Consider the following 24,858-nt stretch of genomic DNA (forward strand, 5'->3'; position numbering starts at 1 on the left):
TGAGGTACGTCTCGAAGATGCTGGGCAGGGCTGGTGGTGGAAGGGGTGCTGGATAATACCCCTGAAGCCGATCAGCGCATAGGTCCCTGAGGCAGAAGCCTAGAGCTGGGGAGGCGCCGTGGGCAGTGATCGTGAGACTCCACAAATTTGTGGAGAAAGAGGAGATTTTGCATTGGGCCAGGGAGAAGCGTACCTGCAAATGGGAGGGTAACAAGGTTCGAATTTCTCAGGATATCGGAGCCGAGTTGGTGAAGCAGCAGGCAGGGTTCAACAAGCCCAAGGCGGTGCTTGTACTGGCGGCGAATCAGGTTCGGGATGCTTTATCCGGCGAAATTATGGGTGACGTTCGAAAGGCCGGGAGTACTATTTTGAGACCCCAGAAGCGGGCGGAGATTTCATTAAGGAGCATAAACTGGGGGAGAACTGAGTGGACAATGCTTGGAAACCCGGGTGATGGCACTTCGTAATGGTTGAGAACATGTTTGAAGTGGGGGTAGGGATTGGGGTATTTTCGTCCCCTCCGATTTGGAGGGGGTCCTTTTTGGGTTTGCTGTTTATTATTGGGATTGTAAGTAATGGTAGGAGTTTATGTGGGGATGGATGTTCCCATCCCCCCCCCTCCTTTTTTATGGGACTGTTTATGTTCAGCATTTGTTCGTTTGCTTTTGGGGCAGGTGGCCTGGAGTTCAGGAGGAGTCATAGTTTGGGTGGGGGAGGGTAAGGTCAGCAGGGAGCCTTCCTCCAGCTGAGGAGTGGGGGAGGTCATTGGAAGGTGCCTTTGGACAGGGGCTGCCACGCTAGCAAGTAATGCTTGTGAACCGAAGTGAGGTGGTGGGCAGAAGGCTGAGAAGGGTGGCCGGGGGGAGGGGGGTGGCGAGGAGGTTGTTGCATCATGCAGGGGGTGAGAGATGATATGGTCAGGAGCAGAGAAGGGGCCACCTGGGAGAGGCTCGGTATAGGGTGGAATTAAGGAGGAATGGAGTTAAGTGGGGAAGATGACGGACGGTAGAGGGGATTGGAGACATAAGCCTCCGGTAAGGCTGGCAACGTGGAACGTCCGGGGACTGAATGGGCCGGTTAAAAGGTCGCGGGTAGGGCAGCACAGTGGCACAGTGATTAGCATTGCTGCCTACGGCGCTGAGGACCTGGGTTCGAATCCCGGCCCTGGGTCACTGTCGGTGTGGAGTTTGTTCATTCTCCCTGTGTTTGCGTGGGTTTCGCCCCCACAACCCAAAAAAGATGTGCAGGTTAGGTGGATTGGCCACGCTAAATTGCCCCTCAATTGGAAAAAAAATAATTGGGTACTCTAAGTTTATTTTTAAAAAAGGCCGCGGGTATTCCCGCATCTCAGGAGCTTGAAAGCGGGGGTGGTCTTTCTGGAGGAGACGTACCTCAGTTTGAAGGACTAGGTTAGGTTAAGGAAGGGGGAGGTTTTTCACTCAGGGTTTGATTCGAAATCGAGGGGAGTGGCAATTTTAATGAGCAAAAAAATGGGATTTGTGAGTGCGAAGGAGGTGAGGGATCCGGGTGGGAGATATGTGATTGTGAGTGGGGTATTGGAAGGGGTGCCGGAGATGTTGGTAAATGTGTATGTCCCAAATTGGGATGATGTGGGTTTTCAACAAAAAAAGAAAGAAAAAAAAGAATACAGCAGGAAAACCTGTTCAGACAGTTGGCGGGCTGCCCTCCGCTTCTCCTGTCTGAGACAACACTCCGAAGAAAAATCCAAAAAATAGCCGCACAGGACAAATAGGAGGGCTGATGAAAATCTTTGTCCAAAAGGTGGGATTTAAGAAGGGCCTTGAAGGAAAACAGAGAAGAGCAAAATGAAGAACATTAGGGAGGGATTCCAAAGTGTACAACCTAGATGACTACATGCACAGGGTGGAAGATCATTTCTAAAAATCCATAATTTTAGATTTGTGAATATTGTACTATGAAGTACATTATAAACAAATTTTGTGAATATGTTGATGGTTAACAATCTATAATTGGAGAGTTGGAGAAGTTGTTCAGCCTCAATTATCCTTTAAACTATTTTTACCGGATGCGTGTGTCGCTGGCTTGGCCAGCATTTATTGCCCATTCCTAATTGCCCTTGAGAGGTGGTGGTGAGAACCCTTCTTGACCCACAGCTAGGGGAGGGGGGATGAGTTCTAATCCTTTGACACATGTATAGTGAAGGAACAGCAGTATATTTCCCAGTCAGGATGGAGAGTGGCTTGGAGGGGAACCTTCAGGTGGTGGAGTTCCCAGATATCTGCTGCTCTTGCCCTTCTTGATGGTAATGGTCGTGGGTTTGGAAGGTACTTTCTAAGGAACCTTGGTGAGTTCCTGCATTGCATATTTTAGATGGTACACACTGCTGCTACTGTTCTTCAGTGGTGAAGGGGGTGAATGTTTGTGGATGGGATGCCAATCAAGCCGGCTGTTTTGTCCTGGATGATGTTGAGCTTCTTGTGTTGTTGGAGCTGCACTCATCCAGGCAAGTGGAGAATATTCCATCACACTCCTGACTCGTGCCTTGTAGATTGTGGCAGACTTTAGGGAGTTGGGAGGTGAGTTACTCGCAACAGGATTCCTAGTCTCTGACATGCTTTTGTAACCACAGTATTTATATAGCTAGTCCAATTAAGTTTCTGTTCAATGAAGCCCCCCAGGATGTTGATAGTGTGGGATTCAGTAATGGCAATGCTATTGAGTGTCAAGGGGAGATGGTTAGATTCTTTCTTGTTCAAGATGGTCATTGCCTGGCACTTGTGTGGTGTAAATGTTACTTGCCAGTTGTCAGCCCAACCCTGGATACTGCTAGGTCAATGTTTTTCAAACTTTTTTTCCGGGGACCCATTTTTACCAACTGGCCGACCTTCGCGACCCACACTGGCCGGCCTTTGCGACCTACGCCGGCCAACGTTCGCGACCCGCACCGGCCGACTTGTGCGACCCACCATTTTCTCTTACCTTGTTTGGTGTTGACAAAAATGGAGGAAATGGTTTTGGGTCCCTTTGGCCCTAATGATCCCTTTGTACCTTTGGCTCGCCGAACTTGGAAAAACAAAGGCTGTGACCATATAAAATCAAATGTGGCCGCGCTGCACATGCTTGCCCGATCATCAGTACGCATAGTTTTGAGCATGCACACCAATGATCGGGCACACATGTGCAATGCGGCTGGATATTTTTTATCTATTCCTGGCCATTTTGAAGGCCTCTCGCAGCCGGCATTATTTAAAGCCGGCTGTTGCGTGATCAGGAGCGCCGCGACGGACAGCTCTGCGACCCTCACGCCACCCGCCCGCGGCCCACCCGCGGGTCGCACCCCAGAGTTTGACAATGCCTGGTCTAGGTCTTGCTGCATTTGGGCATGGACTGCTTCAGTATCTGAAGAGTTGCAAATGGTGCTGAACATTATGCAGTCATTAGTGAACACCCCAACCTCTGACCATATGATGGAAGGAAGGTAATTGATGATGCAGCTAATGGTGGTTGGGCCTAGGACACTACCCTGAGAAACTCCTGCAGTGATGTCCTGGAACTGAGACGATTGACCTCCAATCTCCACACCATCTTCCTCAGTTTTGCTGAGCACATTGATGCCACACCTACTCAAATGCTGCCTTGATGTCCAGGGCAGTCGCTCTCACCTCCCGTCTAGAAATTCTAGCTCGGTTTCCATCATTTAAACAGAATGGTTTTTCTATCTTTCAAAGTACTTTATAAGATGTTTTCCAACCTGTGTTGAACACCGGATTTGACAATCTTTATTAGTGTCACAAGTAGGCTTAGATAAACACTGCAGTGAAGTTACTGTGAAAATCCCCTAGTCTACACACTCCGGCGCCTGTTCGGGTACACTGAGGGAGAATTCAGAATGTGTCCAATTCACCTAACATGCACGTCTTTCGGGACTTGTGGGAAGAAACCTGAGCACCCGGAGGAAACCCATGCAGACATGGAGAACGTGCAGATTCCGCACAGTCTGTGAACTGTGCCTGTTATCCGTAATCTTTGCTTCAACATCAGATACACGAAATGCAAAGTGCTGCCAACCTGAAACAGTAGAAGGAAATGTCCAGCAAGTTAAGTCAGCAGAAGTGGTGAGAATAGCGCATGTTTCAGATGTGCACCCTTGATCGCAACCATAATGATCACTGATAAATTAACCCAAGGAAGAAGGTCGGGGGGGCGGGGGGAACATCCATAAATACATGCAAGAGAAAAAAATAGAATGATCTGTGATGGGCATGTCTGCCAAAGAAGTAATGATGAAATTACAGAAATGATATCACCTTGAGATAATAGGCACAATAAAATAAAGCAAAGACATTAGAGGATAGAGAATGTGGGAAGATGAAGCAAATCATATCGGAAGCAATAAAAACTGGCAATTTTGGAAAAGCTTTACTGGGAGAAGGAAAGAAAAGCAGGCTGGCACCAAGGGTACTGACCATCATTGTATTCAAATGGAGGGCCCGTACCCAAAGCACCAATCAATCTTGCCAATCCCAACCCCCCCCACCCCCCCATCGCACTCCAATTTACATACACTGACACATCCAACTGCTGGAGAGAAAGTCATCATCATGGTTGAAGTCTGAAGTTATTTTCCAATATTAAGATTAAAGGGTTGCAAATGAAGAGAGAAGGCATAGTTGTATGATCTTGCATCCAGCTTCATTGAAGTAATGTAGTAGGCTAATGACTGGATGGTCATAGTGGGGGTGAGATGAGGAATTGAAAAGGCTAGTGACAGGAAGGGAGCTATGGTTATTCAGGTCAATGCATGGAGAATTGTATGAGTTGTGAATTGGGTACATTGGCCTTCAATGCTGAATTCCCAATATGACTTCCTCTTGCATGAAGCTGCTCACTTCAAACAAGAAATGTAACTATCTGTCTACTAAAAGCAAGTTGATTAATTTACACCTTTTACAACAGCAACTTGCATTTGTGTAGGAGCTGTTACATGTAGAAAAAAATGACACCGAGACCTAATCAAAACAAAATGGACAATGACCCAAATGAGATATCAGGGGGGGGGAGGGGAGGAGAGAGGGGGGGGAGAGGGAGGGGGGGGAGGGGGAGGGGTGGGGGGGGAGGGAGGGGGGGGAGGGGGGAGGGGGAGGGGTAGGGGGGAGGGGGGAGAGGGGAGGGGGGGAGAGGGGAGGGGGGGAGAGGGGAGGGGGGGGAGAGGGGAGGGGGGGAGAGGGGAGAGGGGGAGGGGGGAGAGGGTAGGGGGGGGAGAGGGGAGGGGGGGAGAGGGGAGGGGGGGAAGAGGGGAGGGGGGGAAGAGGGGAGGGGGGGGAGAGGGGAGAGGGGGAGGGGGGAGAGGGGAGAGGAGAGGGGAGGGGAGGGGGGGGAGAGGGGGGAGGGGAGGGGGGGGAGAGGGGGAGAGGGGAGGAGGGGAGGGGGGAGGGAGGGGAGGGGAGGGGGGGGAGAGGGGAGGGGGGGGAGAGGGGAGGGGGGGAGAGGGGAGGGGGGGAGAGGGGAGGGGGGAGAGGGGAGAGGGGGAGAGGGGAGGGGGGGGAGGGGGGAGAGGGGAGGGGGGGGAGAGGGGAGGGGGGGGAGGGGGGAGAGGGGAGGGGGGGGAGGGGGGAGAGGGGAGGGGGGGGAGAGGGGAGGGGGGAGAGGGGAGGGGGGGAAGAGGGGAGGGGGGGAGAGGGGAGAGGGGGAAGAGGGGAGGGGGGAGAGGGGAGAGAGGGGAGAGGAGAGGGGAGGGGAGGGGGGGGAGAGGGGGGGGGGAGGGGGGGGAGAGGGGGAGAGGGGAGGGGGGGAGAGGGGAGGGGGGAGGGAGGGGAGGGGGGAGAGGGAGAGGGGAGGGGGGAGAGAGGAGGGGGGGAGAGAGGAGGGGGGGAGAGAGGAGGGGGGAGAGGGGAGGGGGGAGGGAGGGGAGGGGGGAGAGGGGAGGGGGGGAGAGGGGAGGGGGGAGAGAGGAGGGGGGGAGAGAGGAGGGGGGGAGAGAGGAGGGGGGAGAGAGGAGGGGGGAGAGAGGAGGGGGGAGAGGGGAGGGGGGAGAGGGGAGGGGGGAGAGAGAGAGGGGGGAGGGGAGGGGGGAGAGAGAGAGAGGGGAGGGGGGAGAGAGAGAGAGAGGGGGGAGGAGGGGGGGAGAGAGAGGGGGGAGGAGGGGGAAGGGGAGGGGGAGGGAAAGGGGGAGAGGAGGGGGGGCGGGAAGGGGAGGAGGGGAGGGGAGGGGGGAGACGGGAGGGGGGGGAGGGGAGGGGGGGCGGGAAGGGGAGGGGGGAGGGGAGGGGGGGAGAGGGGAGGGGGGGAGGGGAGGCAAAGGGGGGAGGGGAGGCAAAGGGGGGAGGGGGAGGCAAAGGGGGGAGGGGGAGGGAAAGGGGGGAGGGGGAGGGAAAGGGGGGAGGGGAGGGGAGGGGGAAGGGGAGAGAGGGCGGGAGGAGGGGAGAGAGGGCGGGAGGGGGAGGGGGAGAGGGGAGGGGGGGAAGAGGGGGGAGGGGAGGGGGAAGGGGAGGAGGGGGGAAGAGGGGGGAGGGGAGGGGGAAGGGGAGGAGGGGGAGTGGAGGGGAGGGGGGAGGGGGGAGGGTGGGGAGGGGGAGGGGGGGAGTGGAGGGGAGGGGGAGTGGGGGGGGGGAGATGGGGAGGGGAGGGGGGAGGAGGAGGGGGGAGGAGGAGGGGGGAGGAGGAGGGGGGAGGGGGGGAGGGTGGGAGGGGGGTGGGGGTGGGAGGTGAGGGGGTGTGGGGGGTGGGAGGGGAGGGGGGGGGAGGAGGTGGGGGGGAGGGGGAGGGGGTGGGGGGAGGAGGGGGAGGGTGGTGAGGGGGAGTGGGGGGAGGTGGGGAGGGGGGGAGGGGTGAGGAGGGGGGAGGGGGAGGGGGTGGGGGGTGGAGGAGGAGGGGAGGGGAGGGGTGGGGAAGGGGAGGAGGGGGAGTGGAGGGGAGGGGAAGGGGAGGAGGGGGAGTGGAGGGGAGGGGGAGGGGGGGAGTGGAGGGAGGGGAGTGGAGGGAGGGGAGGGGGAGTGGAGTGAGGGGAGGGGGAGGAGGAGGGGGGAGAGGGGGTGGGGGGAGAGGGGGGGAGGGGAGGGGGGGAGGAGGGGGGGGGAGTGGAGGGAGGGGAGGGGGAGGAGGAGGGGGGAGGGAGGGGAGGGGGAGTGGAGGGAGGGGAGGGGGGGAGGAGGAGGGGGGAGGGGGGGAGGGGGGGGAGGTGTGGTGTGTGTGACCAACAACAGGTGGACTTCACGGAAATTCCTTCGAGACCAGGGACTTGGAGAGATAAAGCAATGTGACTGGAGCAATCCTGGCTAATTTCTCTTCTCCCACTATCCTGCCCCACCCCCAAATACTCCACATTCAAGATGAGGGATTTTGAGGCCAATTGTAACAGCCCCTACTTATATCCTACTGAGACAAAAACAATAAATGCTGGACAATCTCAGCAGGTCTGACAACATGGAGAGACAAGGGAGCTAACGTGTCGAGTCTGGATGACTCTTTGTCAAAGCTGGAGAGGACTGGAAATAGGGTAAAATGTATATTTCTTGGGTGGGGGTGGGGGGGCGGGGGGGTTGGAGCAGTGAAGCTGGATAGAATGCCAGCAATAGGTGGAGATTGACAAAGATGTTGTGGACAAAAAGACAAAGGGAATGTAAATGAAGGCTATTAAGGCTAAGAAGGGTATTGATAATGGCACATAAAGAGATTAGAATGTATGAATGTCCCTTCTCTCTCCATAGATGCTGTCAGATCCGCTGAGATTGCCCAGTATTTTCTGTTTCTGTATTAGATTCCAGCATCCGCAGTAATTTGCTTTTATATTAATTTCCCACTGGGATTTGGCTACATATCATAGAACTAGAATAGAAACAAGGACTTGCTGGCCTGTTTCATCTTATTCCAACTAAATTACCAGTGGCAAGCGGATGAGGTTGAGTAAAGGAACAACATTTTCCTATTTAATGCTAACAGAATAGGGAACAACAGGTGTAAAACTATCTTCCAAAGGCTAAGAGGAGTTGTGCAAGGCTACTACATAGAATTCTTTGTTTTGTGATAAGTCTGCCATTTTTGTGTGTGGACAGAATGAAGTTATACAGGGGAGCAGCATTCTTGGAGCATGCCAGTTATTAGTACTGCAGCATTCATCTCGCTGAAAGTCCGATAAGATCTGTTTGTCTTTGAACCTTTCCATGCTGAGTTTTGCATATTTAAACTGCTGAGTTGAAATGCTGGTCTGTATGAAAGATCCGTTCAATGGGGATTGCTTTGTACAGCCAACTTTACTCTTTTGACGCCATTTGCACTGAACCGCATCAGTGCATTTAACATGTATGCACAAAATGTGTAATGTACTTCTTAAATTCCATGCAGAAAAACATCACTGAAATGATCAGTTTGAAAGAGATCCAGGAACTCTGATAAACTCAAAAGTGCGATATATCCAACCAAAGAAGATTTATACTCCTTAAAGTTGGTAGAATGTTGAGCTGCCAAGTACAAGTAAGAAGAAGTCATGGGTCAGACTGCAGTTCTCTTGACTAACCTTAAGTTGAGTACCATTTCTCCATTCTGGGAGACATGGGGCGTCATTCTCCGACCCCCCGCCGGGTCGGAGAATGGCCGTTGGCCGCCGTGAATCCCGCCCCCGCCGAAGTCTCCGAAGGGAGAAAAGTCGGCGGGGCGTTAATGGCGCCGCTGCCGCGGAGAATGTCACGGGTCTGTGCAAGGCAGCCGATTTTCGGCCTGCCGCTATTCTCCCTTCCGGATGGGCCGAAGTCCCGTCGACGTGATGACCGTTCACGTCGACGTGAATCAAACCTCCTTTTCATCGGCGTGACCCGGTGCTCCAGGCTCACGCCGACCAGCGAGGAGGTGAGTGACGGCCTGGGGGGTTGGCTCTGGGCAGGAAATGGCGTGGCCGCAGACTGATTGCGTGAGGAGAGGTGTGTCTCGGCTTGTGTGTGTGTGTGTGTGTGCGACGGGGGGGAGGGGGGGGGGGGTGGTTAGAGTAGGCTGGGCTCCGGGGGAGTGCCGGGAGGGGGTCCGTACTGGGGTGGAGGTTGGGGGTTTGGGGGGGGGTCCGTGCCGGGGTGGAGGTTGGGGAGGGGGTCCGTGCTGGGGTGGAGGTTGGGGGTTGGGGGGGGTCCGTGCTGGGGTGGAGGTTGGGGAGGGGGTCCGTGCCGGGGTGGAGGTTGGGGGGGGGGGGGGTCCATGCCGGGGTGGAGGTTGGGGGTTGGAGGGGTTCCGTGCCGGGGTGGAGGTTGGGGGGGGGGTCCGTGCTGGGGTGGAGGTTGGGGGGGGGTCCGTGCCGGGGTGGAGGTTGGGGGGGGTCCGTGCTGGGGTGGAGGTTGGGGGTTGGGGGGGGTCCGTGCTGGGGTGGAGGTTGGGGAGGGGGTCCGTGCCGGGGTGGAGGTTGGGGGGGTCCGTGCTGGGGTGGAGGTTGGGGGTTGGGGGGGGGGTCCGTGCCGGGGTGGAGGTTGGGGAGGGGGTCCGTGCCGAGGAGGGTGATGGGAGGGCAAATGAGTTGGTCCACCTGGCCAGGTGCCAGCCTCCAACAGTTGGACCCATGCGGTCCATGCCACCTGGCTGGGGGGAGGAGGGGATATGGGCAATGATGACATGTCGTCGTTCCCCTCCCCCCCACCAGGCCGTCATGTTTTCAGACCATCCAGCGATGTTGGCCGCCGTGGTGGCAGCCGCTCATGTCTATGTTGCCCTGGATGAGGAGGAGGAGGAGGAGGAGCGTGCCAGAGAGGCGGCGCAGGCTGCCGCAGAGGGGCAGGCGGCAGCCGCCCAGGCTGGAGGGACACCTGACCGACAGGACGAGGAGGGGTGGAGGACGTCGCGGCCCCACGGCAACGGAGGCACCCGAGGGCGCCCAGTGTGTACCGGCCCCGGCAGTCATACCAGGACCTCACGGACCGGGAATGCAGGAGGAGACTCCGGATGAGCCGGGAAACCGTGGCACACATCTGCCACCTGCTGGCACACCTGTCACCGCGTGGCACTGGCGGGGGACACCCTCTCCGTGTCCGTCAAGGTTACGGTGGCCCTGAACTTTTATGCAACGGGGTCATTCCAGGCACCGAGTGGGGACCTGTCCGGCATATCGCAGACATCGGTGCACCGGTGCATCCGGGCAGTGACAGATGCCCTTTATGCCATGGCGCACCGCTACATCCGCTTCCCCGTGGACCGGGCCAGCCAAGATGCCCGGGTCGTGGGCTTCTCTGCCGTTGCCGGGTTCCCCATGGTCCAGGGCGTGATTGATGGGATGCACGTCGCCGTGCGGCCACCTGCAGATAACAGGGCCGTGTTCACTAATAGGAAGGGGACCTATTCGATGAACGTACAGGTGGTCTGCGACCACCGCATGATGATCCTGCACGTCTGCGCCCGTCACCCAGGCAGTGTACACGACTCATTCGTGTTGTCGCGGTCATCCATCCCCGGCATGTACGAGGGATGCCATCCCCGGCTGAGGGGCTGGTTGCTGGGCGACAGGGGCTACCCATTGCGATCGTGGCTGATGACGCCTATACGGAGGCCACGCAATGAGGCGGAGAACCGCTACAATGATGCCCATGTAGCGACAAGGGGAGTGATCGAGAGGTGCTTTGGCGTGCTGAAGATGCGTTTCAGGTGCCTGGACCTCTCTGGGGGCGCCCTCCAGTATCGGTCAGATAGGGTCGGCCGCATCATTGTGGTGTGCTGCGTCCTGCACAACATAGCCCAGCAGAGGGGCGATGTGCCGCAGGCAGAGGAGGGCGGAGTGGAGGAGCAGCAGGAAGAGGCGCAGTCCTCCCCAGATGAGGGGGATGGGGGCAATGGTCAGGGCAGACGGGGTAGACACAGGCGGGTGGCTGTCCACCGTTACCGGCTGGCCCAGCGGGCACGGGACAGACTGATAGCCGCCCGCTTCACTGACTAGATGGGCGTGGGAATCGGGTAGTATGGCCACAGACCGCACACCATGGCAACAGCCGACCACCCACACCCCCCACCCATCCACCCACCCAGCACCCTCACCCCCCTCCCCAACCCCACACACCCCACCCGCATGCACACCCCCCCCCCAATTGCCGATCCACCGGCGGCACAACGGGCCGGGCTCACCCAGTTGCGGGTGGACGCGTGTCTATCGCAGGCCATGGAGGATGATGACAACCCGCCCTGCGATGAGCTCCTGGCTCTACATCGTTGGACTATGTCTGACCCATGGCCACAGTACCACCATCCACCCGGACCATCCCTGCATGCGGCTGTGACACTGCAGCGCACGGTCCCGTCCTCTGCCCGGGGGATGTTGATGGCGGCCCAGGGGGAAGGGGGCAGACTCACCTGGGGCTGAGGTAAGACCACCCGTCACACACACACTTGCGCTCAACGTACATGACACGCCCGCACACTTTGGACAGAGCACAAAGGCAGCTTCGGTAGGTGTAACATTGACTTTAATAACCAAAGGAGTTCATGCACGTGCCCTAGCCCCTAAAACTCATCTGTGCCCTGCACCCGTGCCAACTTACTCAGTGTCTAATTGTTTGGCCTTACGGGCCCTTTGACTACGTCTACGTGGTTCCCCAGACGGTACAGCAGAACTGGAGGTGGACTCCTGTGATTCCTGCCCTCTGACACTGGATCCCTTTGGCGGCCGTTTCCTGGGGCGTCCTGGCCTAGATGGGCCAGGCTGCGGCCCGGGCGACTGGGATGGCGAGCTGCCAGCCTGTCCTGCCCGTTGCCCACCCGATGCACCTGGGACGGAAGAGGGGGAGTCCGAGGTGTCGCGGTGTACCGGGACCTCCCCTACAGAGGGAGCCGGGACGGACCACACCACCTCCTCCTCCCTCGGGGTGCCCGATGGCCCCCAGGCCTCTACATGGGTGGGGGATGCGAACGGACTGGCCATCCGACGCGCCCCCGACATCTGGCGCTGCCAGTCCTGGAGGCCCGTGCTGGTATCGACAGGGGTCTGCAGGTTTGCAGCCATGGAGCCCAGGGGGTTGTCAAACCCTGTCTGTGACAGTGCGACGCCGGCTCGCACATGGCCACTGGCGCCGATGCCCTCAGCGATGGCCTGCTGAGACTGGGCCATGGCCTGCTGAGACTGGGCCATGGCCTGCAGAGACTGGGCCATGGCCTGCAGAGACTGGGCCATGGCCTGCTGAGACTGGGCCATGGCCTGCTGAGACTGGGCTATGGCGTTGAGCGCCTCTGCCATCTGGCGCTGGCACTGGCTCATGGCCTCCTGTGAGAGGGCAGCCATTTCCTGGGCCACAGACGCCGCCTGCACGGAAGGCCCCAGGCCTCACAAACCGTTCCCCATGTCTGACACCGTCGCACCCATTGCCTCCACCGCGGACGCCACCCGTGCGGTGTCAGCCTGGGTGGCACGCATGACCGGGACCACTCCCAGCTCCTGGACGCGGGTGGACTCCTCCACCTGCGACCGCAGCCGCCGCAAGCCACCCGTCACCCTATTCGCTCGTCTCCGTGTCGGTGGTTGCATCGGATCTATGTGTGGGTGTGGTAACTGCAGGAACCCGGGATCCATCTGGGCGGCAGATGTTCGCTTGGCCTGGGCTGCCCTCCGACCGCCCGGTCCCTCTGCTGCTCCTACCTCCACCTGCTGTACCGGGACGGCTGTGTTGTGCGCACCAGTGAGTGTACCAGACGCCTCATCACTAAAGTGCCCAACCGTGGTGAGTGTTTCTGCGATGGTGGAGGGTGTTGGTGACAGCAGTGGCGTTGTGTCGTGCTCTTCGTCCCACTCTGACTCCATGGCACTTTGGGGTGGGGGTTCGTCTCCACCCATCCACTCTGAGTCACTGTCCGGTATTTCGTCTTCCCGGGTAGGGGTGTCCTGGGTAGTGCTGTCCCGGGTAGTGCTGTCCCGGGTAGTGCTGTCCCGGGTAGTGCTGTCCCGGGTAGTGCTGTCCCGGGTAGTGCTGTCCCGGGTAGTGCTGTCCCGGGTAGTGCTGTCCCGGGCAGGGGTGTCCTGGGTAGTGCTGTCCCGGGTAGTGCTGTCCCGGGTAGGGGTGTCCTGGGTAGTGGTGTCCCGGGTAGTGGTGTCCTGGGTAGTGGTGCCCTGGCTCGGATGTGACGGGGGCCTGTGGCTGCCCCCCTCATCGCTGGGTGGTCGCTCCCGCACGTGACGGGCGTGTCGTCTCCCTGTTGCTCCAGGTCTCTCCGTCTCCCGTGGTCTCCGAGGGGCATCCTGCGGGCGTCGCATGCTGGAGGGTCCGGGTCTCTCCATCTCCCGTGGTCTCCGAGGGGCATCCTGCGGGCGTCGCATGCTGGAGGGTGCGGGTCTCTCCGTCTCCCGTGGTCTCCGAGGGGCATCCTGCGGGCGTCGCATGCTGGAGGGTGCGGGTCTCTCCGTCTCCTGTGGTCTCCGAGGGGCATCCTGCGGGCAGTGTGCATCTGCGGGGATGGGTGCCTGGACGTTTGGTCCTGCGATACACAATGAAGCATGCATGGTTAGACATCAGCCAGTGATCAGGTGATACGGGGAGGGGGATATGGGGACGGGCTGTTGGTGGCTCACTTGCTCGTGGGCCCCCGACCTCTGCATCAGCAACCTCCCGGTCCTCAGGTCCGCCAGCCAGTTCCAGGGCCCTTTCCTCGTGTACGGTCAGTGGCCTCTCATCAGCGGGCCCTCCTCCAGTCCTCACATGCTCCCTATTGTTGTGTGCGCGCTTCTCCTGTGGGGGCGGGGGGGGGGGTGGCAGGGGTAAAAGGCAACAGTGTTAGGCAGGTATATGAATGCACGCCATCGGTTGCGCGTGCATTGCAGAGGTTAAGGTTAGGGCTGGATTCACTTGGGGATATGGGGGAGGGGGGGATATGGGGGAGGGGGGATATGGGGGAGGCTCACCCTGCCTGCTCTGACGAGGTCGTTCACCTTGTGGCACTGGGTGCCTGTCCGTGGTGTCAGGGCCACAGCGGTGACGGCCTCTGCCACTTCCCTCCACAGACGCCGGCTGTGGCGTGGGGCAACTCTGCGGCCGTGCCCGGGATACAGGGCGTCCCTCCTCTGCTCCACCGCGTCCAGGAGCGCCTCCACATCGCGTGACTCGAACCTCGGGGCTGAGCGACGGCCAGCCATCAAGTCGGGTGTTGCGGTCGGGTGTTCCGGTCGGGTGGGGGGGAGCTGCGCGGCCTTATGAGCCGTCACGCCGTGCAGCGCGTATGACGCTGCACGGCGTGAACCACTGCGCAAGCGCGGATCCCGTTACGTCACTGCTAGCCCATTTCGGGCCGGAGACTATCGTCCCATTTTTATGACGTGACGCAAGTGGGATTTGCGCCGTTTTTTGCGCCGATCCGCGGACTTTCCGCCGATAACGGAGAATTTCGCCCATGATCACTGAAGTGCAGAAAACATCTGCAAGGTTTTTTCTAACTTTCCAGCATCGTAATTTTCCAACTTTCCAGCATCGTACTTGTGTGTGGTACTGAGGGAGTGCTGGGCCCTTCGACCCATTTTGTCTGCAATAATTAAGCATCTAACTATTCTAATCCCATTTTCCAGCACTTGGTCCATAGCCTTGTATGCCATAGCATTTCAAGTGCTCACCTAAATACTTCTTAAAAGTTGTGAGAGTTCCCGCCTCTACCACCCTTTCAGGCAGAGAGTTCCAGATTCCCACCATCCTCTGTCATAGAATCATAGAATTTACAGTGCAGAAGGAGGCCATTTGACCCATCGCATCCGCACTGGCCCTTGGAAAGAGCACCCTACTTAAGCCTACACCTCCACCATAACCCAGTAATCCCACCTAACCTTTTGGACATTAAAGGCAATTCAGCTTGACCAATCCACCTAACTTGCACTTCTTTGGACCGTGGGAGGAAACTGGTGCACCCGGAGGAAACCCACGCAGACACGGAGAGAAAGTGCAAACTCCGTATAGACAGTAATCCAAGGCCGGAATTGAACTGGGACCCTGGAGCTGTGAGGCAGTAGTGCTAGCCACTGTGCCACCTTGCTGCCCATGGTGCTTACTTTCAAATGAGATAATAAACTGGAGCCCTGGTATACCCCTCGGGTGAAAGTAAAAGATCACATGGCACTATTCAAAGAAAAGCAAGGTGCCCTGACCAATATTTATTCCTCAACCACCATTGCTTAAACAGGTCACTTGGTGATTTATTTCATTGTTGTTTTTGGAGCAGGTTTGCAAATTGGTTGCTTTGTTTCCTACACGAATAAAGTACTTGATTAGTTATGAAGTGCTTTGGAATGTCGTACGGTTGTGTCAGGCATTATGCACATGCTAGTCATTTTGCTGTAGTGTGGTAACTAGGGGATCGTCACAGTAACTTCATTGCAGTGTTAATGTAAGCCTACTTATGACACTAATAAAGATTATTATTATTCTTTTTTTATGAGGAAGCCTGCACAGGAGGCATTTGAGAGCTGATTCTGGAACTTCCACAATAAACCATGGGAGAAATCCAAGGATTCAAATTTTAGGAACCAATATCATGAAGTTCTTGACAAGAGTGATTAATACTTGGAGAGTGATGGAGATCAAATCTCTGGGATTATTTAAATAACACGTGGATGCAGGAATCAGGGAAATATGGGATTGCATTGGTGGAATGAATTAAGATGGGCCATGGCCTTCCTCATCCGTACGTACGTTGATCTTTCAGCAGAAGCATCAGCAAATATTTGTTGTGTGCACTGGTGTAACCATCCGCCTCTGCGCCTTAGTTGGAAATGTCTGGCACAGTTTGCCTCCCATTCAATCAAGGGAGAAATTGCGACTGTTAACCCTTGAAGTGTTCAGTTTACCTTAGGAGATGTGTGTGGGAGGGAGGAGATGCAACTTTATCTAATTGAGCTCTGATCATTGCAACATAAGTCTAAAATGCAGATGTGTAATTAAGTGCTTGTCACCCGCAGCACGAGGCCTCCTGGTATAACTCAAGCAATCGGGAAAATGAGCAAACAGCTTTGCGAAGAATTGACATTTTATGCTGAATCGGTTCTGAATAATTTGCAGTGCTGTCTCTTCACAACTATTAGGCTGAAAAGGCAGGGCTGCAGAGATCACAATTGTGTGACATTCTTCGGTTGAGAGCAGAAAGCATTTGACACCGCACAGTTTGAGTGACAAAAAACATTTTGACAGCCATATTATTATCTCTTGTGTTTGGTGTAATTTTTATGACACAATAATCCTTCTGTTCTTTTGTACTTTAGAACTGCTCTATCTTGAATGCTCTTTGCAGAGTGCTGAAATTGTCAATTTTTCTAACCAACGTGAGCTTCATGCAAAATGTTTGAAACATGAAGCCGAATGAAAATAAGATGTGCTTGTCTGGGCTTTATTGCAGCAAGAACCATTTTTGCCTGGGGTGACATAACATGCTAAAATAGGCCTATCGCCACTTGTTAATGCTTACATCGTTAGTTCCATAATGAATTTGCTGTTTTTACATTTAGCATTGCTTGCTGTGTGCAAACTACTGTGCTGTGATTGGGAGCACCAAAATCCTCCATGCGTTCCTTGTAGACGTTATAATGGTGCAGCATTAAATCATTCTCTAAAGGTCCACTCAATCAAATTGCTTAATAAATCCTGAAAGTAGCAATTATTGGCAACAAAACATATGCATTTCATATCTGCAGACCTGGCTGCTTATATAGAGCCTTGATCAGCCCCTATCTAAATAGCACGTTATAGTCTATATTGATGGTGGCAAGTATATATTGACCTGACAATGCTTAGAGGGATAGATTAAGGGAGTAGGCTGGTCAAACTTTGATTGCATGTCCCTTACTTTCAAAAGTTGGGTGTGGGGTTACAGAGGGGGTGGTTGATCTGAGCGAGGTGTTCAAAATGTTAAAACTATTCAATTGGGTAGATACAAGGAAACAATTTGCTCTGGTGGGGTGGAGTGAAATAGAATGAGGGGTCTTGATCTTAAAATTAGGGCCAGTCAGTTTAGGAGAGAAATGTGACGTGGGTGGCATAGTGGTTAGCACTGCTGCCTGACAACGCCAGGCACCAGGGTTGAGTTCCATCCTTTGGTGACTTTGTGCAGTTTGCACTTTCTCTTCGTGTCTGCGTGGGTTTCCTCAGGGTGCTCTAGTTTCCTCCCACAGTCCAAAGGTGTCCAGGTTGGGTGGATTGGCCATGTTAAATTGCCCTTTAGTGTTGAAAGGTTGCCTAAATTGCCCAAAGGTTAGGTGGAGACATGGGGTTACAGGAATAGGGCTGGGGAGTGGGTCTGGGTTGGTGCTCTATAAGAGGGTCTAAGTAGACTTGGTGGGCCGAATGGCCTCCTTCTGCACTTTAGGGATTTTATGAAATCAGGAAACACTTTATCACACAAAGGGTACTGGAAATCTGGACTGGACTGAGCTCAGTAGGTTTTTCGATGGGTATGAGTATCATGGTATATAAGACTAAGGAGGGTAAATGGAACTGCTGTTCAGACCATCCATGATTTAATTGAATTGGGGAACAGGTTCACAGAATTACTATAATGCAGAAGGAGTCCATTTGGCCCACCCAGGCTGCACCAGTTCTCAGAGTAAGCCGTTCACATAGTGCCATTTTCCTGCCTCTTCCCATAACCCTGCACTTCCTTTTCAGATAAGTCTAATTTCCTTTTGAATGCTTCAATTGAACCTGCCTTCCAGACCTTAATCACTTGCTGTCTTTTTAACAGATTTTAAAGTTTTATGTAATTGCAGCAAGATTTCCTACTCTTGTACTCCCAACCTCCTTGCAATGAAGGCTAACGTATCGATTGCCTTCCTTATTTTTTCTTTAAGTCCATACTAACCTTATTGATTTGTATACAAGGATACCTGAATTCCACTGAATCCCAACAATCATAAATTTCTCTCCCTTTTAAAAAAAAAAATCTGCTTTTCCATTTTTCCTACCAAAGGAGGACAATTTCACGCTTCCCATTTAATACTCCGCATGCCAAATTCTTGGTTAAAATCACTTAATTTGTCTATAGTTCTGTTGCAACCTCTTCACATCCTCTTTACAGCTTACATTTTCCACCTAGCTTTGTATCGTCGGCAGACTTTGATAAGGAGAAAGTGTAATATACCCACGTCTTGGATATAAATTGTAAATATATCCGGCCCAGCACTGATGCTTGCAGCACTCCTGCAGTTACACCCAGCAATCCTGAAAATGTTCTGTTTATTCCTGCTTCCTGTTTTCCGTCTGTTAACCAATCGCCAATCGATGTTAATATATTTCACCAATCTCACCCTCTCTAATCTGCATTGAGTTGCTTTTAGAATGTGATTTTCAAAATTTCCAATTTGTAACCACTTAATATTTGGATTTGAATTTACTCCTGATCAATATTTTTTTCGCTTTGATGCAATCTTTGATGAGAACAAATTGTCCATACTTTGTGCAAAACTGATGTTCTTGTTGGATATGCAGTGACAGTAGATGTTTGAAAGTAGCAAAATAAACTTGCAGTTTTTCCAAGGTTGGACTTGAGGTACCACATTAAAAGGAAAGTCGAATGAGATGCATCTGGCTTTGATGCTGGCATCACTTGCCATATGTGAGAAAGTATTGTTTTCGTATTCCCCTTTTATTAAAAGGTTTATTAATTTTTTTTTTAAATATTCTGAGGAGCAGGTGACTTTTGTCTTTAAGCTAACCTGTCTCTTGTGTTTTTGAAGCCAGGAACTGGAAAGATGTGACATACAAAGGGTCAGAGGAGCTTCAGTTGGTCTATCTACAGGGTTGCCCAGGAGAGCAGGAGGAAATGGAAGTGGTTGTGCCAATGCCAGTTCAGATGACATTGAGTCATGAAAGGTGAGGAGTTGCTCTGAAACCAGGGCTATTGGTGAATTTCGCTCCAAATTTACTAGTGACAGGGTGGACGGAACCACTTCATGTTACTTTACATTAGTGGATGGTAACTTGTTTGTTTTATATGTATGATACAGATGTCTGCGCTCGGTAACTTATGCTGTGAGACAAGCAAAATTCTGGATGTGCTTAACAAGTCAAACAGCATCTGTGGAGAGAGATGGAGTTAACGTTTCAGATCAATGACCTTTCACCAGAACTGAAACAATCTTCTCCCTTGTATCGCTTTATGTAATAATTAAAGCTTTCAGTCTCAGTCAAGCTCTCTTTGCAATTCCACAATATTTGCTGAATTCCCTTCTTGACCTGTAAAGACACCGGATTGCTATCTGTTCCTAAGCCTTGAAGAATGGCAGATATCCATTTCAGCATGTTTCTCTTTTTTGTTTTTTTTTGTACCTTTTTGTTATACTTGGAGGATTCCAAATCATGCCAAAATGGATAACTTTATCTTAATGAAAGGTTTAGAGACCTGTATTAATGGGGTAAATTTCACAGTGGAGCTGACTATTCTTTGTACACCATGCTCGATATCGAAGATTAGTGGCTGGCAGGAAACAAAGTCAAGGTTAACCAGTGATTTTACTGGCCTTTGGAACTGTTAATGCAAGCGTTTTATTGGTCTGAAAATCAACAATTTTTATCTAGCATCCTCTTTTCCTCATGTTTTAGCCGTGTAAAATGGACATAATGTGAATGGGATATTAATAACAGACAAACAGTAGTTGCCTGTTAAGAAACTTTTGACAGAAAGTGTTAATATTGCCAGCAAATCTATTCCATTCTCATCACACAGAAGTGAGAGTCATAGTGAATTGTCATGAGTCAAAAGATTTTTATTGAGTTTAAAAGGTCAGGAAAACTGAACGTTGATTTGCCAAATGTTTAAGTAGCCCACATTTGCTATTTACTTGTCACTGTTACCAGCTGACATAGAACTGGCAGTTTTCTTGTTGGTTGAGTGAGTGAATACAGATTTTGGCGTGTTTATGAGTGATACAAATGGAAAAAGCTCCAGGTCTGAACCCCAGTCTGCTCAGTGGTAGTAGAGGCTAACCACTGACTTGCTGGAAATTTCACATTTGCAAAAATGAAGTGAAGGGCGTAATTGGCTTGTATGTGCTGCTCATCGCAATCATGGTGACATTTAATCATGGTTTACATGTGCACTGGCCAGAGGGACCGGTATTGAACTATTGACTACATTTGTGAAATTGTACCTTCCTGAGAGAGAAAACATCTAAGGAAGAAATACCTCTAATAATTTTGGTGGGAATGCCATAATTCTTCATTTTGATGTGGAAATTAAACTGAACGGTTTCTTATCCCTCCATAAATGCCTACAGTGCAGAAGGGGGCCATTCGATCCATTGAGTCTGCACCGACCCTCCCAAAGAGTACCCTACCTAGGCCCACTCCCCCACTTTATCCCCATATCCCTAGCACATCTTTGGACCGTGGGAGGAAACCGGAGCACCCGGAGGAAACTCGTGCAGTTACAGGGAGAATATGCAAACTCCACACAGACAATCACTCAAGGCTGGAATCGAACCCGGACCGCTGGCACTGTGTGGCAACAGTGCTAGCCACTGTGCCATTCCAGATGGGGAATAAAGAACCTCAATGGCAATATGACTGTCTGAAACCATGATTTCTGGTTTTGGGTACTTCAAACTACAGTCTACAAAAATTTGAAGTTTTGTTTTTACACTAAGTATTGAATAGGAACATGGAACAGGTGACACCATTCAGCCAGTCGAGCCTGCTCAGCAATTTTATACGGTCATAACTGATTGGACACTTCAATGCTTTTTACACCCACTATCCTCATAACCCTTTTATGTTATTGTTAATCAGAAATCTTATCAATCCCTGATTTAAACAAACTCAATGACTGAGCTTCCACAGCCCTCTGAGGTAGAGAATTCCAAAGATTCACAACCCTCTGTGTAAAGAGGTTTCTCCACAATTAGGTCCTAAGTTACATCCCTTTAATTTTGAAATTGTGCCCCCTGGTTCTAGACTCTTACCCACATCTACCCTGTTTGTTCCTGTAAGGATTTTGTAGATTTCAATGAGATCACCTCTCATTCTTCAAAACTCTCGAGAATACAGGCACAGTTTAACATAGAAAATACAGCACAGAACAGGCCCTTCGGCCCACGATGTTGTGCCGAACCTTTGTCCTAGATTAATCATAGATTATCATTGAACTTACAGTGCAGAAGGAGGCCACTCGGCCCTTTGAGTCTGCACCGGCTCTTGGAAAGAGCACCCTACCCAAACTCAACACCTCCACCCAACACCAAGGGCAATTTGGACATTAAGGGCAATTTATCATTGGCCAATTCACCTAACCCGCACATCTTTGGACTGTGGGAGGAAACCGGAGCACCCGGAGGAAACCCACGCAGACACGGGGAGGACGTGCAGACTCCGCACAGACAGTGACCCAAGCCGGAATCGAACCTGGGACCATGGAGCTGTGAAGCAATTGTGCTATCCACAATGCTACCGTGCTGCCCTTGCGAACAAATAAATCTACACTATATCATTTTACCTTAATCCATGTACCTATCCAATAGCTGCTTGAAGGTCCCTAATGTTCCCGACTCAACTACTTCCACAGGCAGTGCATTCCATGCCCCCACTACTCTCTGGGTAAAGAACCTACCTCTGATATCCCTCCTATATCTTCCACCTTTCACCTTAAATTTATGTCCCCTTTTAATGGTTTGTTCCACCCGGGGAAAAAGTCTCTGACTGTCTACTCTATCTATTCTCCTGATCATCTTATAAACCTCTATCAAGTCGCCCCTCATCCTTCTCCGTTCTAATGAGAAAAGGCCTAGCACCCTCAATCTTTCCTCGTAAGACCTACTCTCCATTCCAGGCAACATCCTGGTAAATCTTCTTTGCACCTTTTCCAAAGCTTCCACATCCTTCCTAAAATGAGGCGACCAAAACTGTACACAATACTCCAAATGTGGCCTTACCAAAGTTTTGTACAGCTGCATCATCACCTCACGGCTCTTAAATTCAATCCCTCTGTTAATGAACGCGAGCACACCATAGGCCTTCTTCACAGCTCTATCCACTTGAGTAGCAACTTTCAAAGATGTATGAACATAGACCACAAGATCTCTCTGCTCCTCCACATTGCCAAGAACTCTACCGTTAACCATGTATTCCGCATTCATATTTGTCCTTCCAAAATGGACAACCTCACACTTTTCAGGGTTAAACTCCATCTGCCACTTCTCAGCCTAGCTTTGCATCCTATCTATGTCTCTTTGCAGCCGACAACAGCCCTCCTTACTATCCACAACTCCACCAATCTTCGTATCGTCTGCAAATTTACTGACCCACCCTTCAACTCCCTCATCCAAGTCATTAATGAAAATCACAAACAGCAGAGGACCCAGAACTGATCCCTGCGGTACGCCACTGGTAACTGGGCTCCAGGCTGAATATTTGCCATCCACCACCACTCTCTGACTTCTATCGGTTAGCCAGTTCGTTATCCAACTGGCCAAATTTCCCACTACCCCATGCCTCCTTACCTTCTGCATAAGCCTACCATGGAGAACCTTATCAAATGCCTTACTAAAATCTATGTACACTACATCCACTGCTTTACCTTCATCCACATGCTTGGTCACCTCCTCAAAGAATTCAATAAGATTTGTAAGGCAAGACCTACCCCTCACAAATCCGTGCTGACTATCCCTAATCAAGCAGTGTCTTTCCAGATGCTCAGAAATCCTATCCTTCAGTACCCTTTCCATTACTTTGCCTACCACCGAAGTAAGACTAACTGGCCTGTAATTCCCAGGGTTATCCCTATTCCCTTTTTTGAACAGGGGCACGACATTCGCCACTCTCCAATCCCCTGGTACCACCCCTGTTGACAGTGAGGACGAAAAGATCATTGCCAACGGCTCTGTAATTTCATCTCTTGCTTCCCATAGAATCCTTGGATATATCCCGTCAGGCCCGGGGGACTTGTCTATCCTCAAGTTTTTCAAAATGCCCAACACTTCTTCCTTCCTAACAAGTATTTCCTCGAGCTTACCAATCTGTTTCACACTGTCCTCTCCAACAATATCGCCCCTCTCATTTGTAAATACAGAAGAAAAGTACTTGTTCAAGACCTCGCCTATCTCTTCAGACTCAATACACAATCTCCCGCTACTGTCCTTGATCGGACCTACCCTCGCTCTAGTCATTCTCATATTTCTCACATATGTGTAAAAGGCCTTGGGGTTTTCCTTGATCCTACCCGCCAAAGAATGTTCATGCCCTCTCTTAGCTCTCCTAATCCCTTTCTTCAGTTCCCTCCTGGCTATCTTGTATCCCTCCAATGCCCTGTCTGAACCTTGTTTCCTCAGCCTTACATAAGTCTCCTTTTTCCTCTTAACAAGACATTCAACCTCTCTTGTCAACCATGGTTCCCTCACTCGACCATCTCTTCCCTGCCTGACAGGGACATACATATCAAGGACACGTAGCACCTGTTCCTTGAACAAGTTCCACATTTCACTTGTGTCCTTCCCTGCCAGCCTATGTTCCCAACTTATGCACTTCAATTCTTGTCTGACAACATCGTATTTACCCTTCCCCCAATTGTAAACCTTGCCCTGTTGCACGTACCTATCCCTCTCCATTACTAAAGTGAAAGTCACAGAATTGTGGTCACTATCTCCAAAATGCTCCCCCACTAACAAATCTATCACTTGCCCTGGTTCATTACCAAGTACTAAATCCAATATTGCCCCTCCTCTGGTCGGACAATCTACATACTGTGTTAGAAAAGCTTCCTGGACACACTGCACAAACACCACCCCATCCAAACTATTTGATCTAAAGAGTTTCCACTCAATATTTGGGAAGTTAAAGTCGCCCATGACTACTACCCTATGACTTCTGCACCTTTCCAATCTCTCTTCATAAAACAGTCCCATCACCCCCAGAACAAGTCTGATGTGCCCTTGTTGCACTCCCTCTATGGCAATAATATCCAATAATTTGATTTGAGTATCAGAATTACACAGCAAATGGGATATTGGTGCTCAAATTGAATTATAAGAATTTGAATTAGTAGGCTTTGGATTGAGGAGTAATCAGGTTTGTGCTGTACTGTTCACTGTTTTAATGCGGTAATTCAGTGTTAACTCTGCATATATTGTTGTCCTCTATTCTACTTGTGAGGGTTTCATCCATGTTTTTGGGAGAATGGGCCATCTGTTGAAATTATGAACCTATTTACCTTGAAGTAAAATAAGCTGTTGATGAATTGGGATGGTTATGACATAACTAGGTACATGGTTCTGCTTTACCTCAGTGGCATTTGTTTGCCTTGCTCTTGTGTGAGGGTGATGCCACATTAATAATGGACAGCACCAGTGATCTGTCCCGACATGGGTGGAGTTGAAGACGAACCTCATGACTTCCAGTAGACACTAAGGCCATCATAACATCCAACATGGTCAGGGTTCTGTGAAGTATAGCAGTGTATCTCATCTTTGTGTTTCCATTGCACCTTCAGGCTGAAGAACTGCACATGAAAATCATGGAACAACTAAGGACTAACCCATTGGTTGGTAAACTAATAGGATTTGCTGAAAAGCTGGTTTTACAATAAAAGGAGAATGACATTGATAAATAAGCATTCTCACCAATCCCGTGGATTCCCTGCTAGATGGGCTTAATTAAAAAATATTATTAGCGTATTGAAATCAGATGGTGGAGTACTGCTGGAAAGTTCCCTTTGCGCAGGTTGCACTCTAATTAGCTACTGGGAAGTGCTGAATATAACACTCGTGGATTGCTCATGGGAGTGAGTAGTACCACTGAACCTGAGGAAGCTTTGAAGGCAGGCCCTAATTTAGAAAAAGTACATTTCTTGTGACAAAATATTTTGGAAGATATTTCCAATCTCTCCTCGGTTTTTGTGTAACTTCCTGTTCTGGCTCTTCACGTCACTGAGTGGTTTTAAGTAATTTGTACTTGTGGATATTAGAAATTAGGTACA

General features: G+C 51.7%; 1 protein-coding gene across 3 annotated transcripts in view; it reads left to right on the forward strand.

The window, feature by feature from the left end:
* tsen15 (TSEN15 tRNA splicing endonuclease subunit) overlaps window positions 1–24,858 on the forward strand; it is a 92,255-nt gene that overhangs the window by 15,721 nt on the left and 51,676 nt on the right. For all 3 annotated transcript variants that reach the window (XM_072511597.1, XM_072511596.1, XM_072511595.1), the window contains exon 3: window positions 18,632–18,767. In XM_072511597.1, the coding sequence (XP_072367698.1) occupies window positions 18,632–18,767 (136 nt within the window). The remainder of the gene's footprint in view (window positions 1–18,631; window positions 18,768–24,858) is intronic.

The sequence above is a fragment of the Scyliorhinus torazame genome, chromosome 7 (assembly GCF_047496885.1).
Source record: "Scyliorhinus torazame isolate Kashiwa2021f chromosome 7, sScyTor2.1, whole genome shotgun sequence".
In the NCBI taxonomy this organism is placed as follows: domain Eukaryota; kingdom Metazoa; phylum Chordata; class Chondrichthyes; order Carcharhiniformes; family Scyliorhinidae; genus Scyliorhinus; species Scyliorhinus torazame.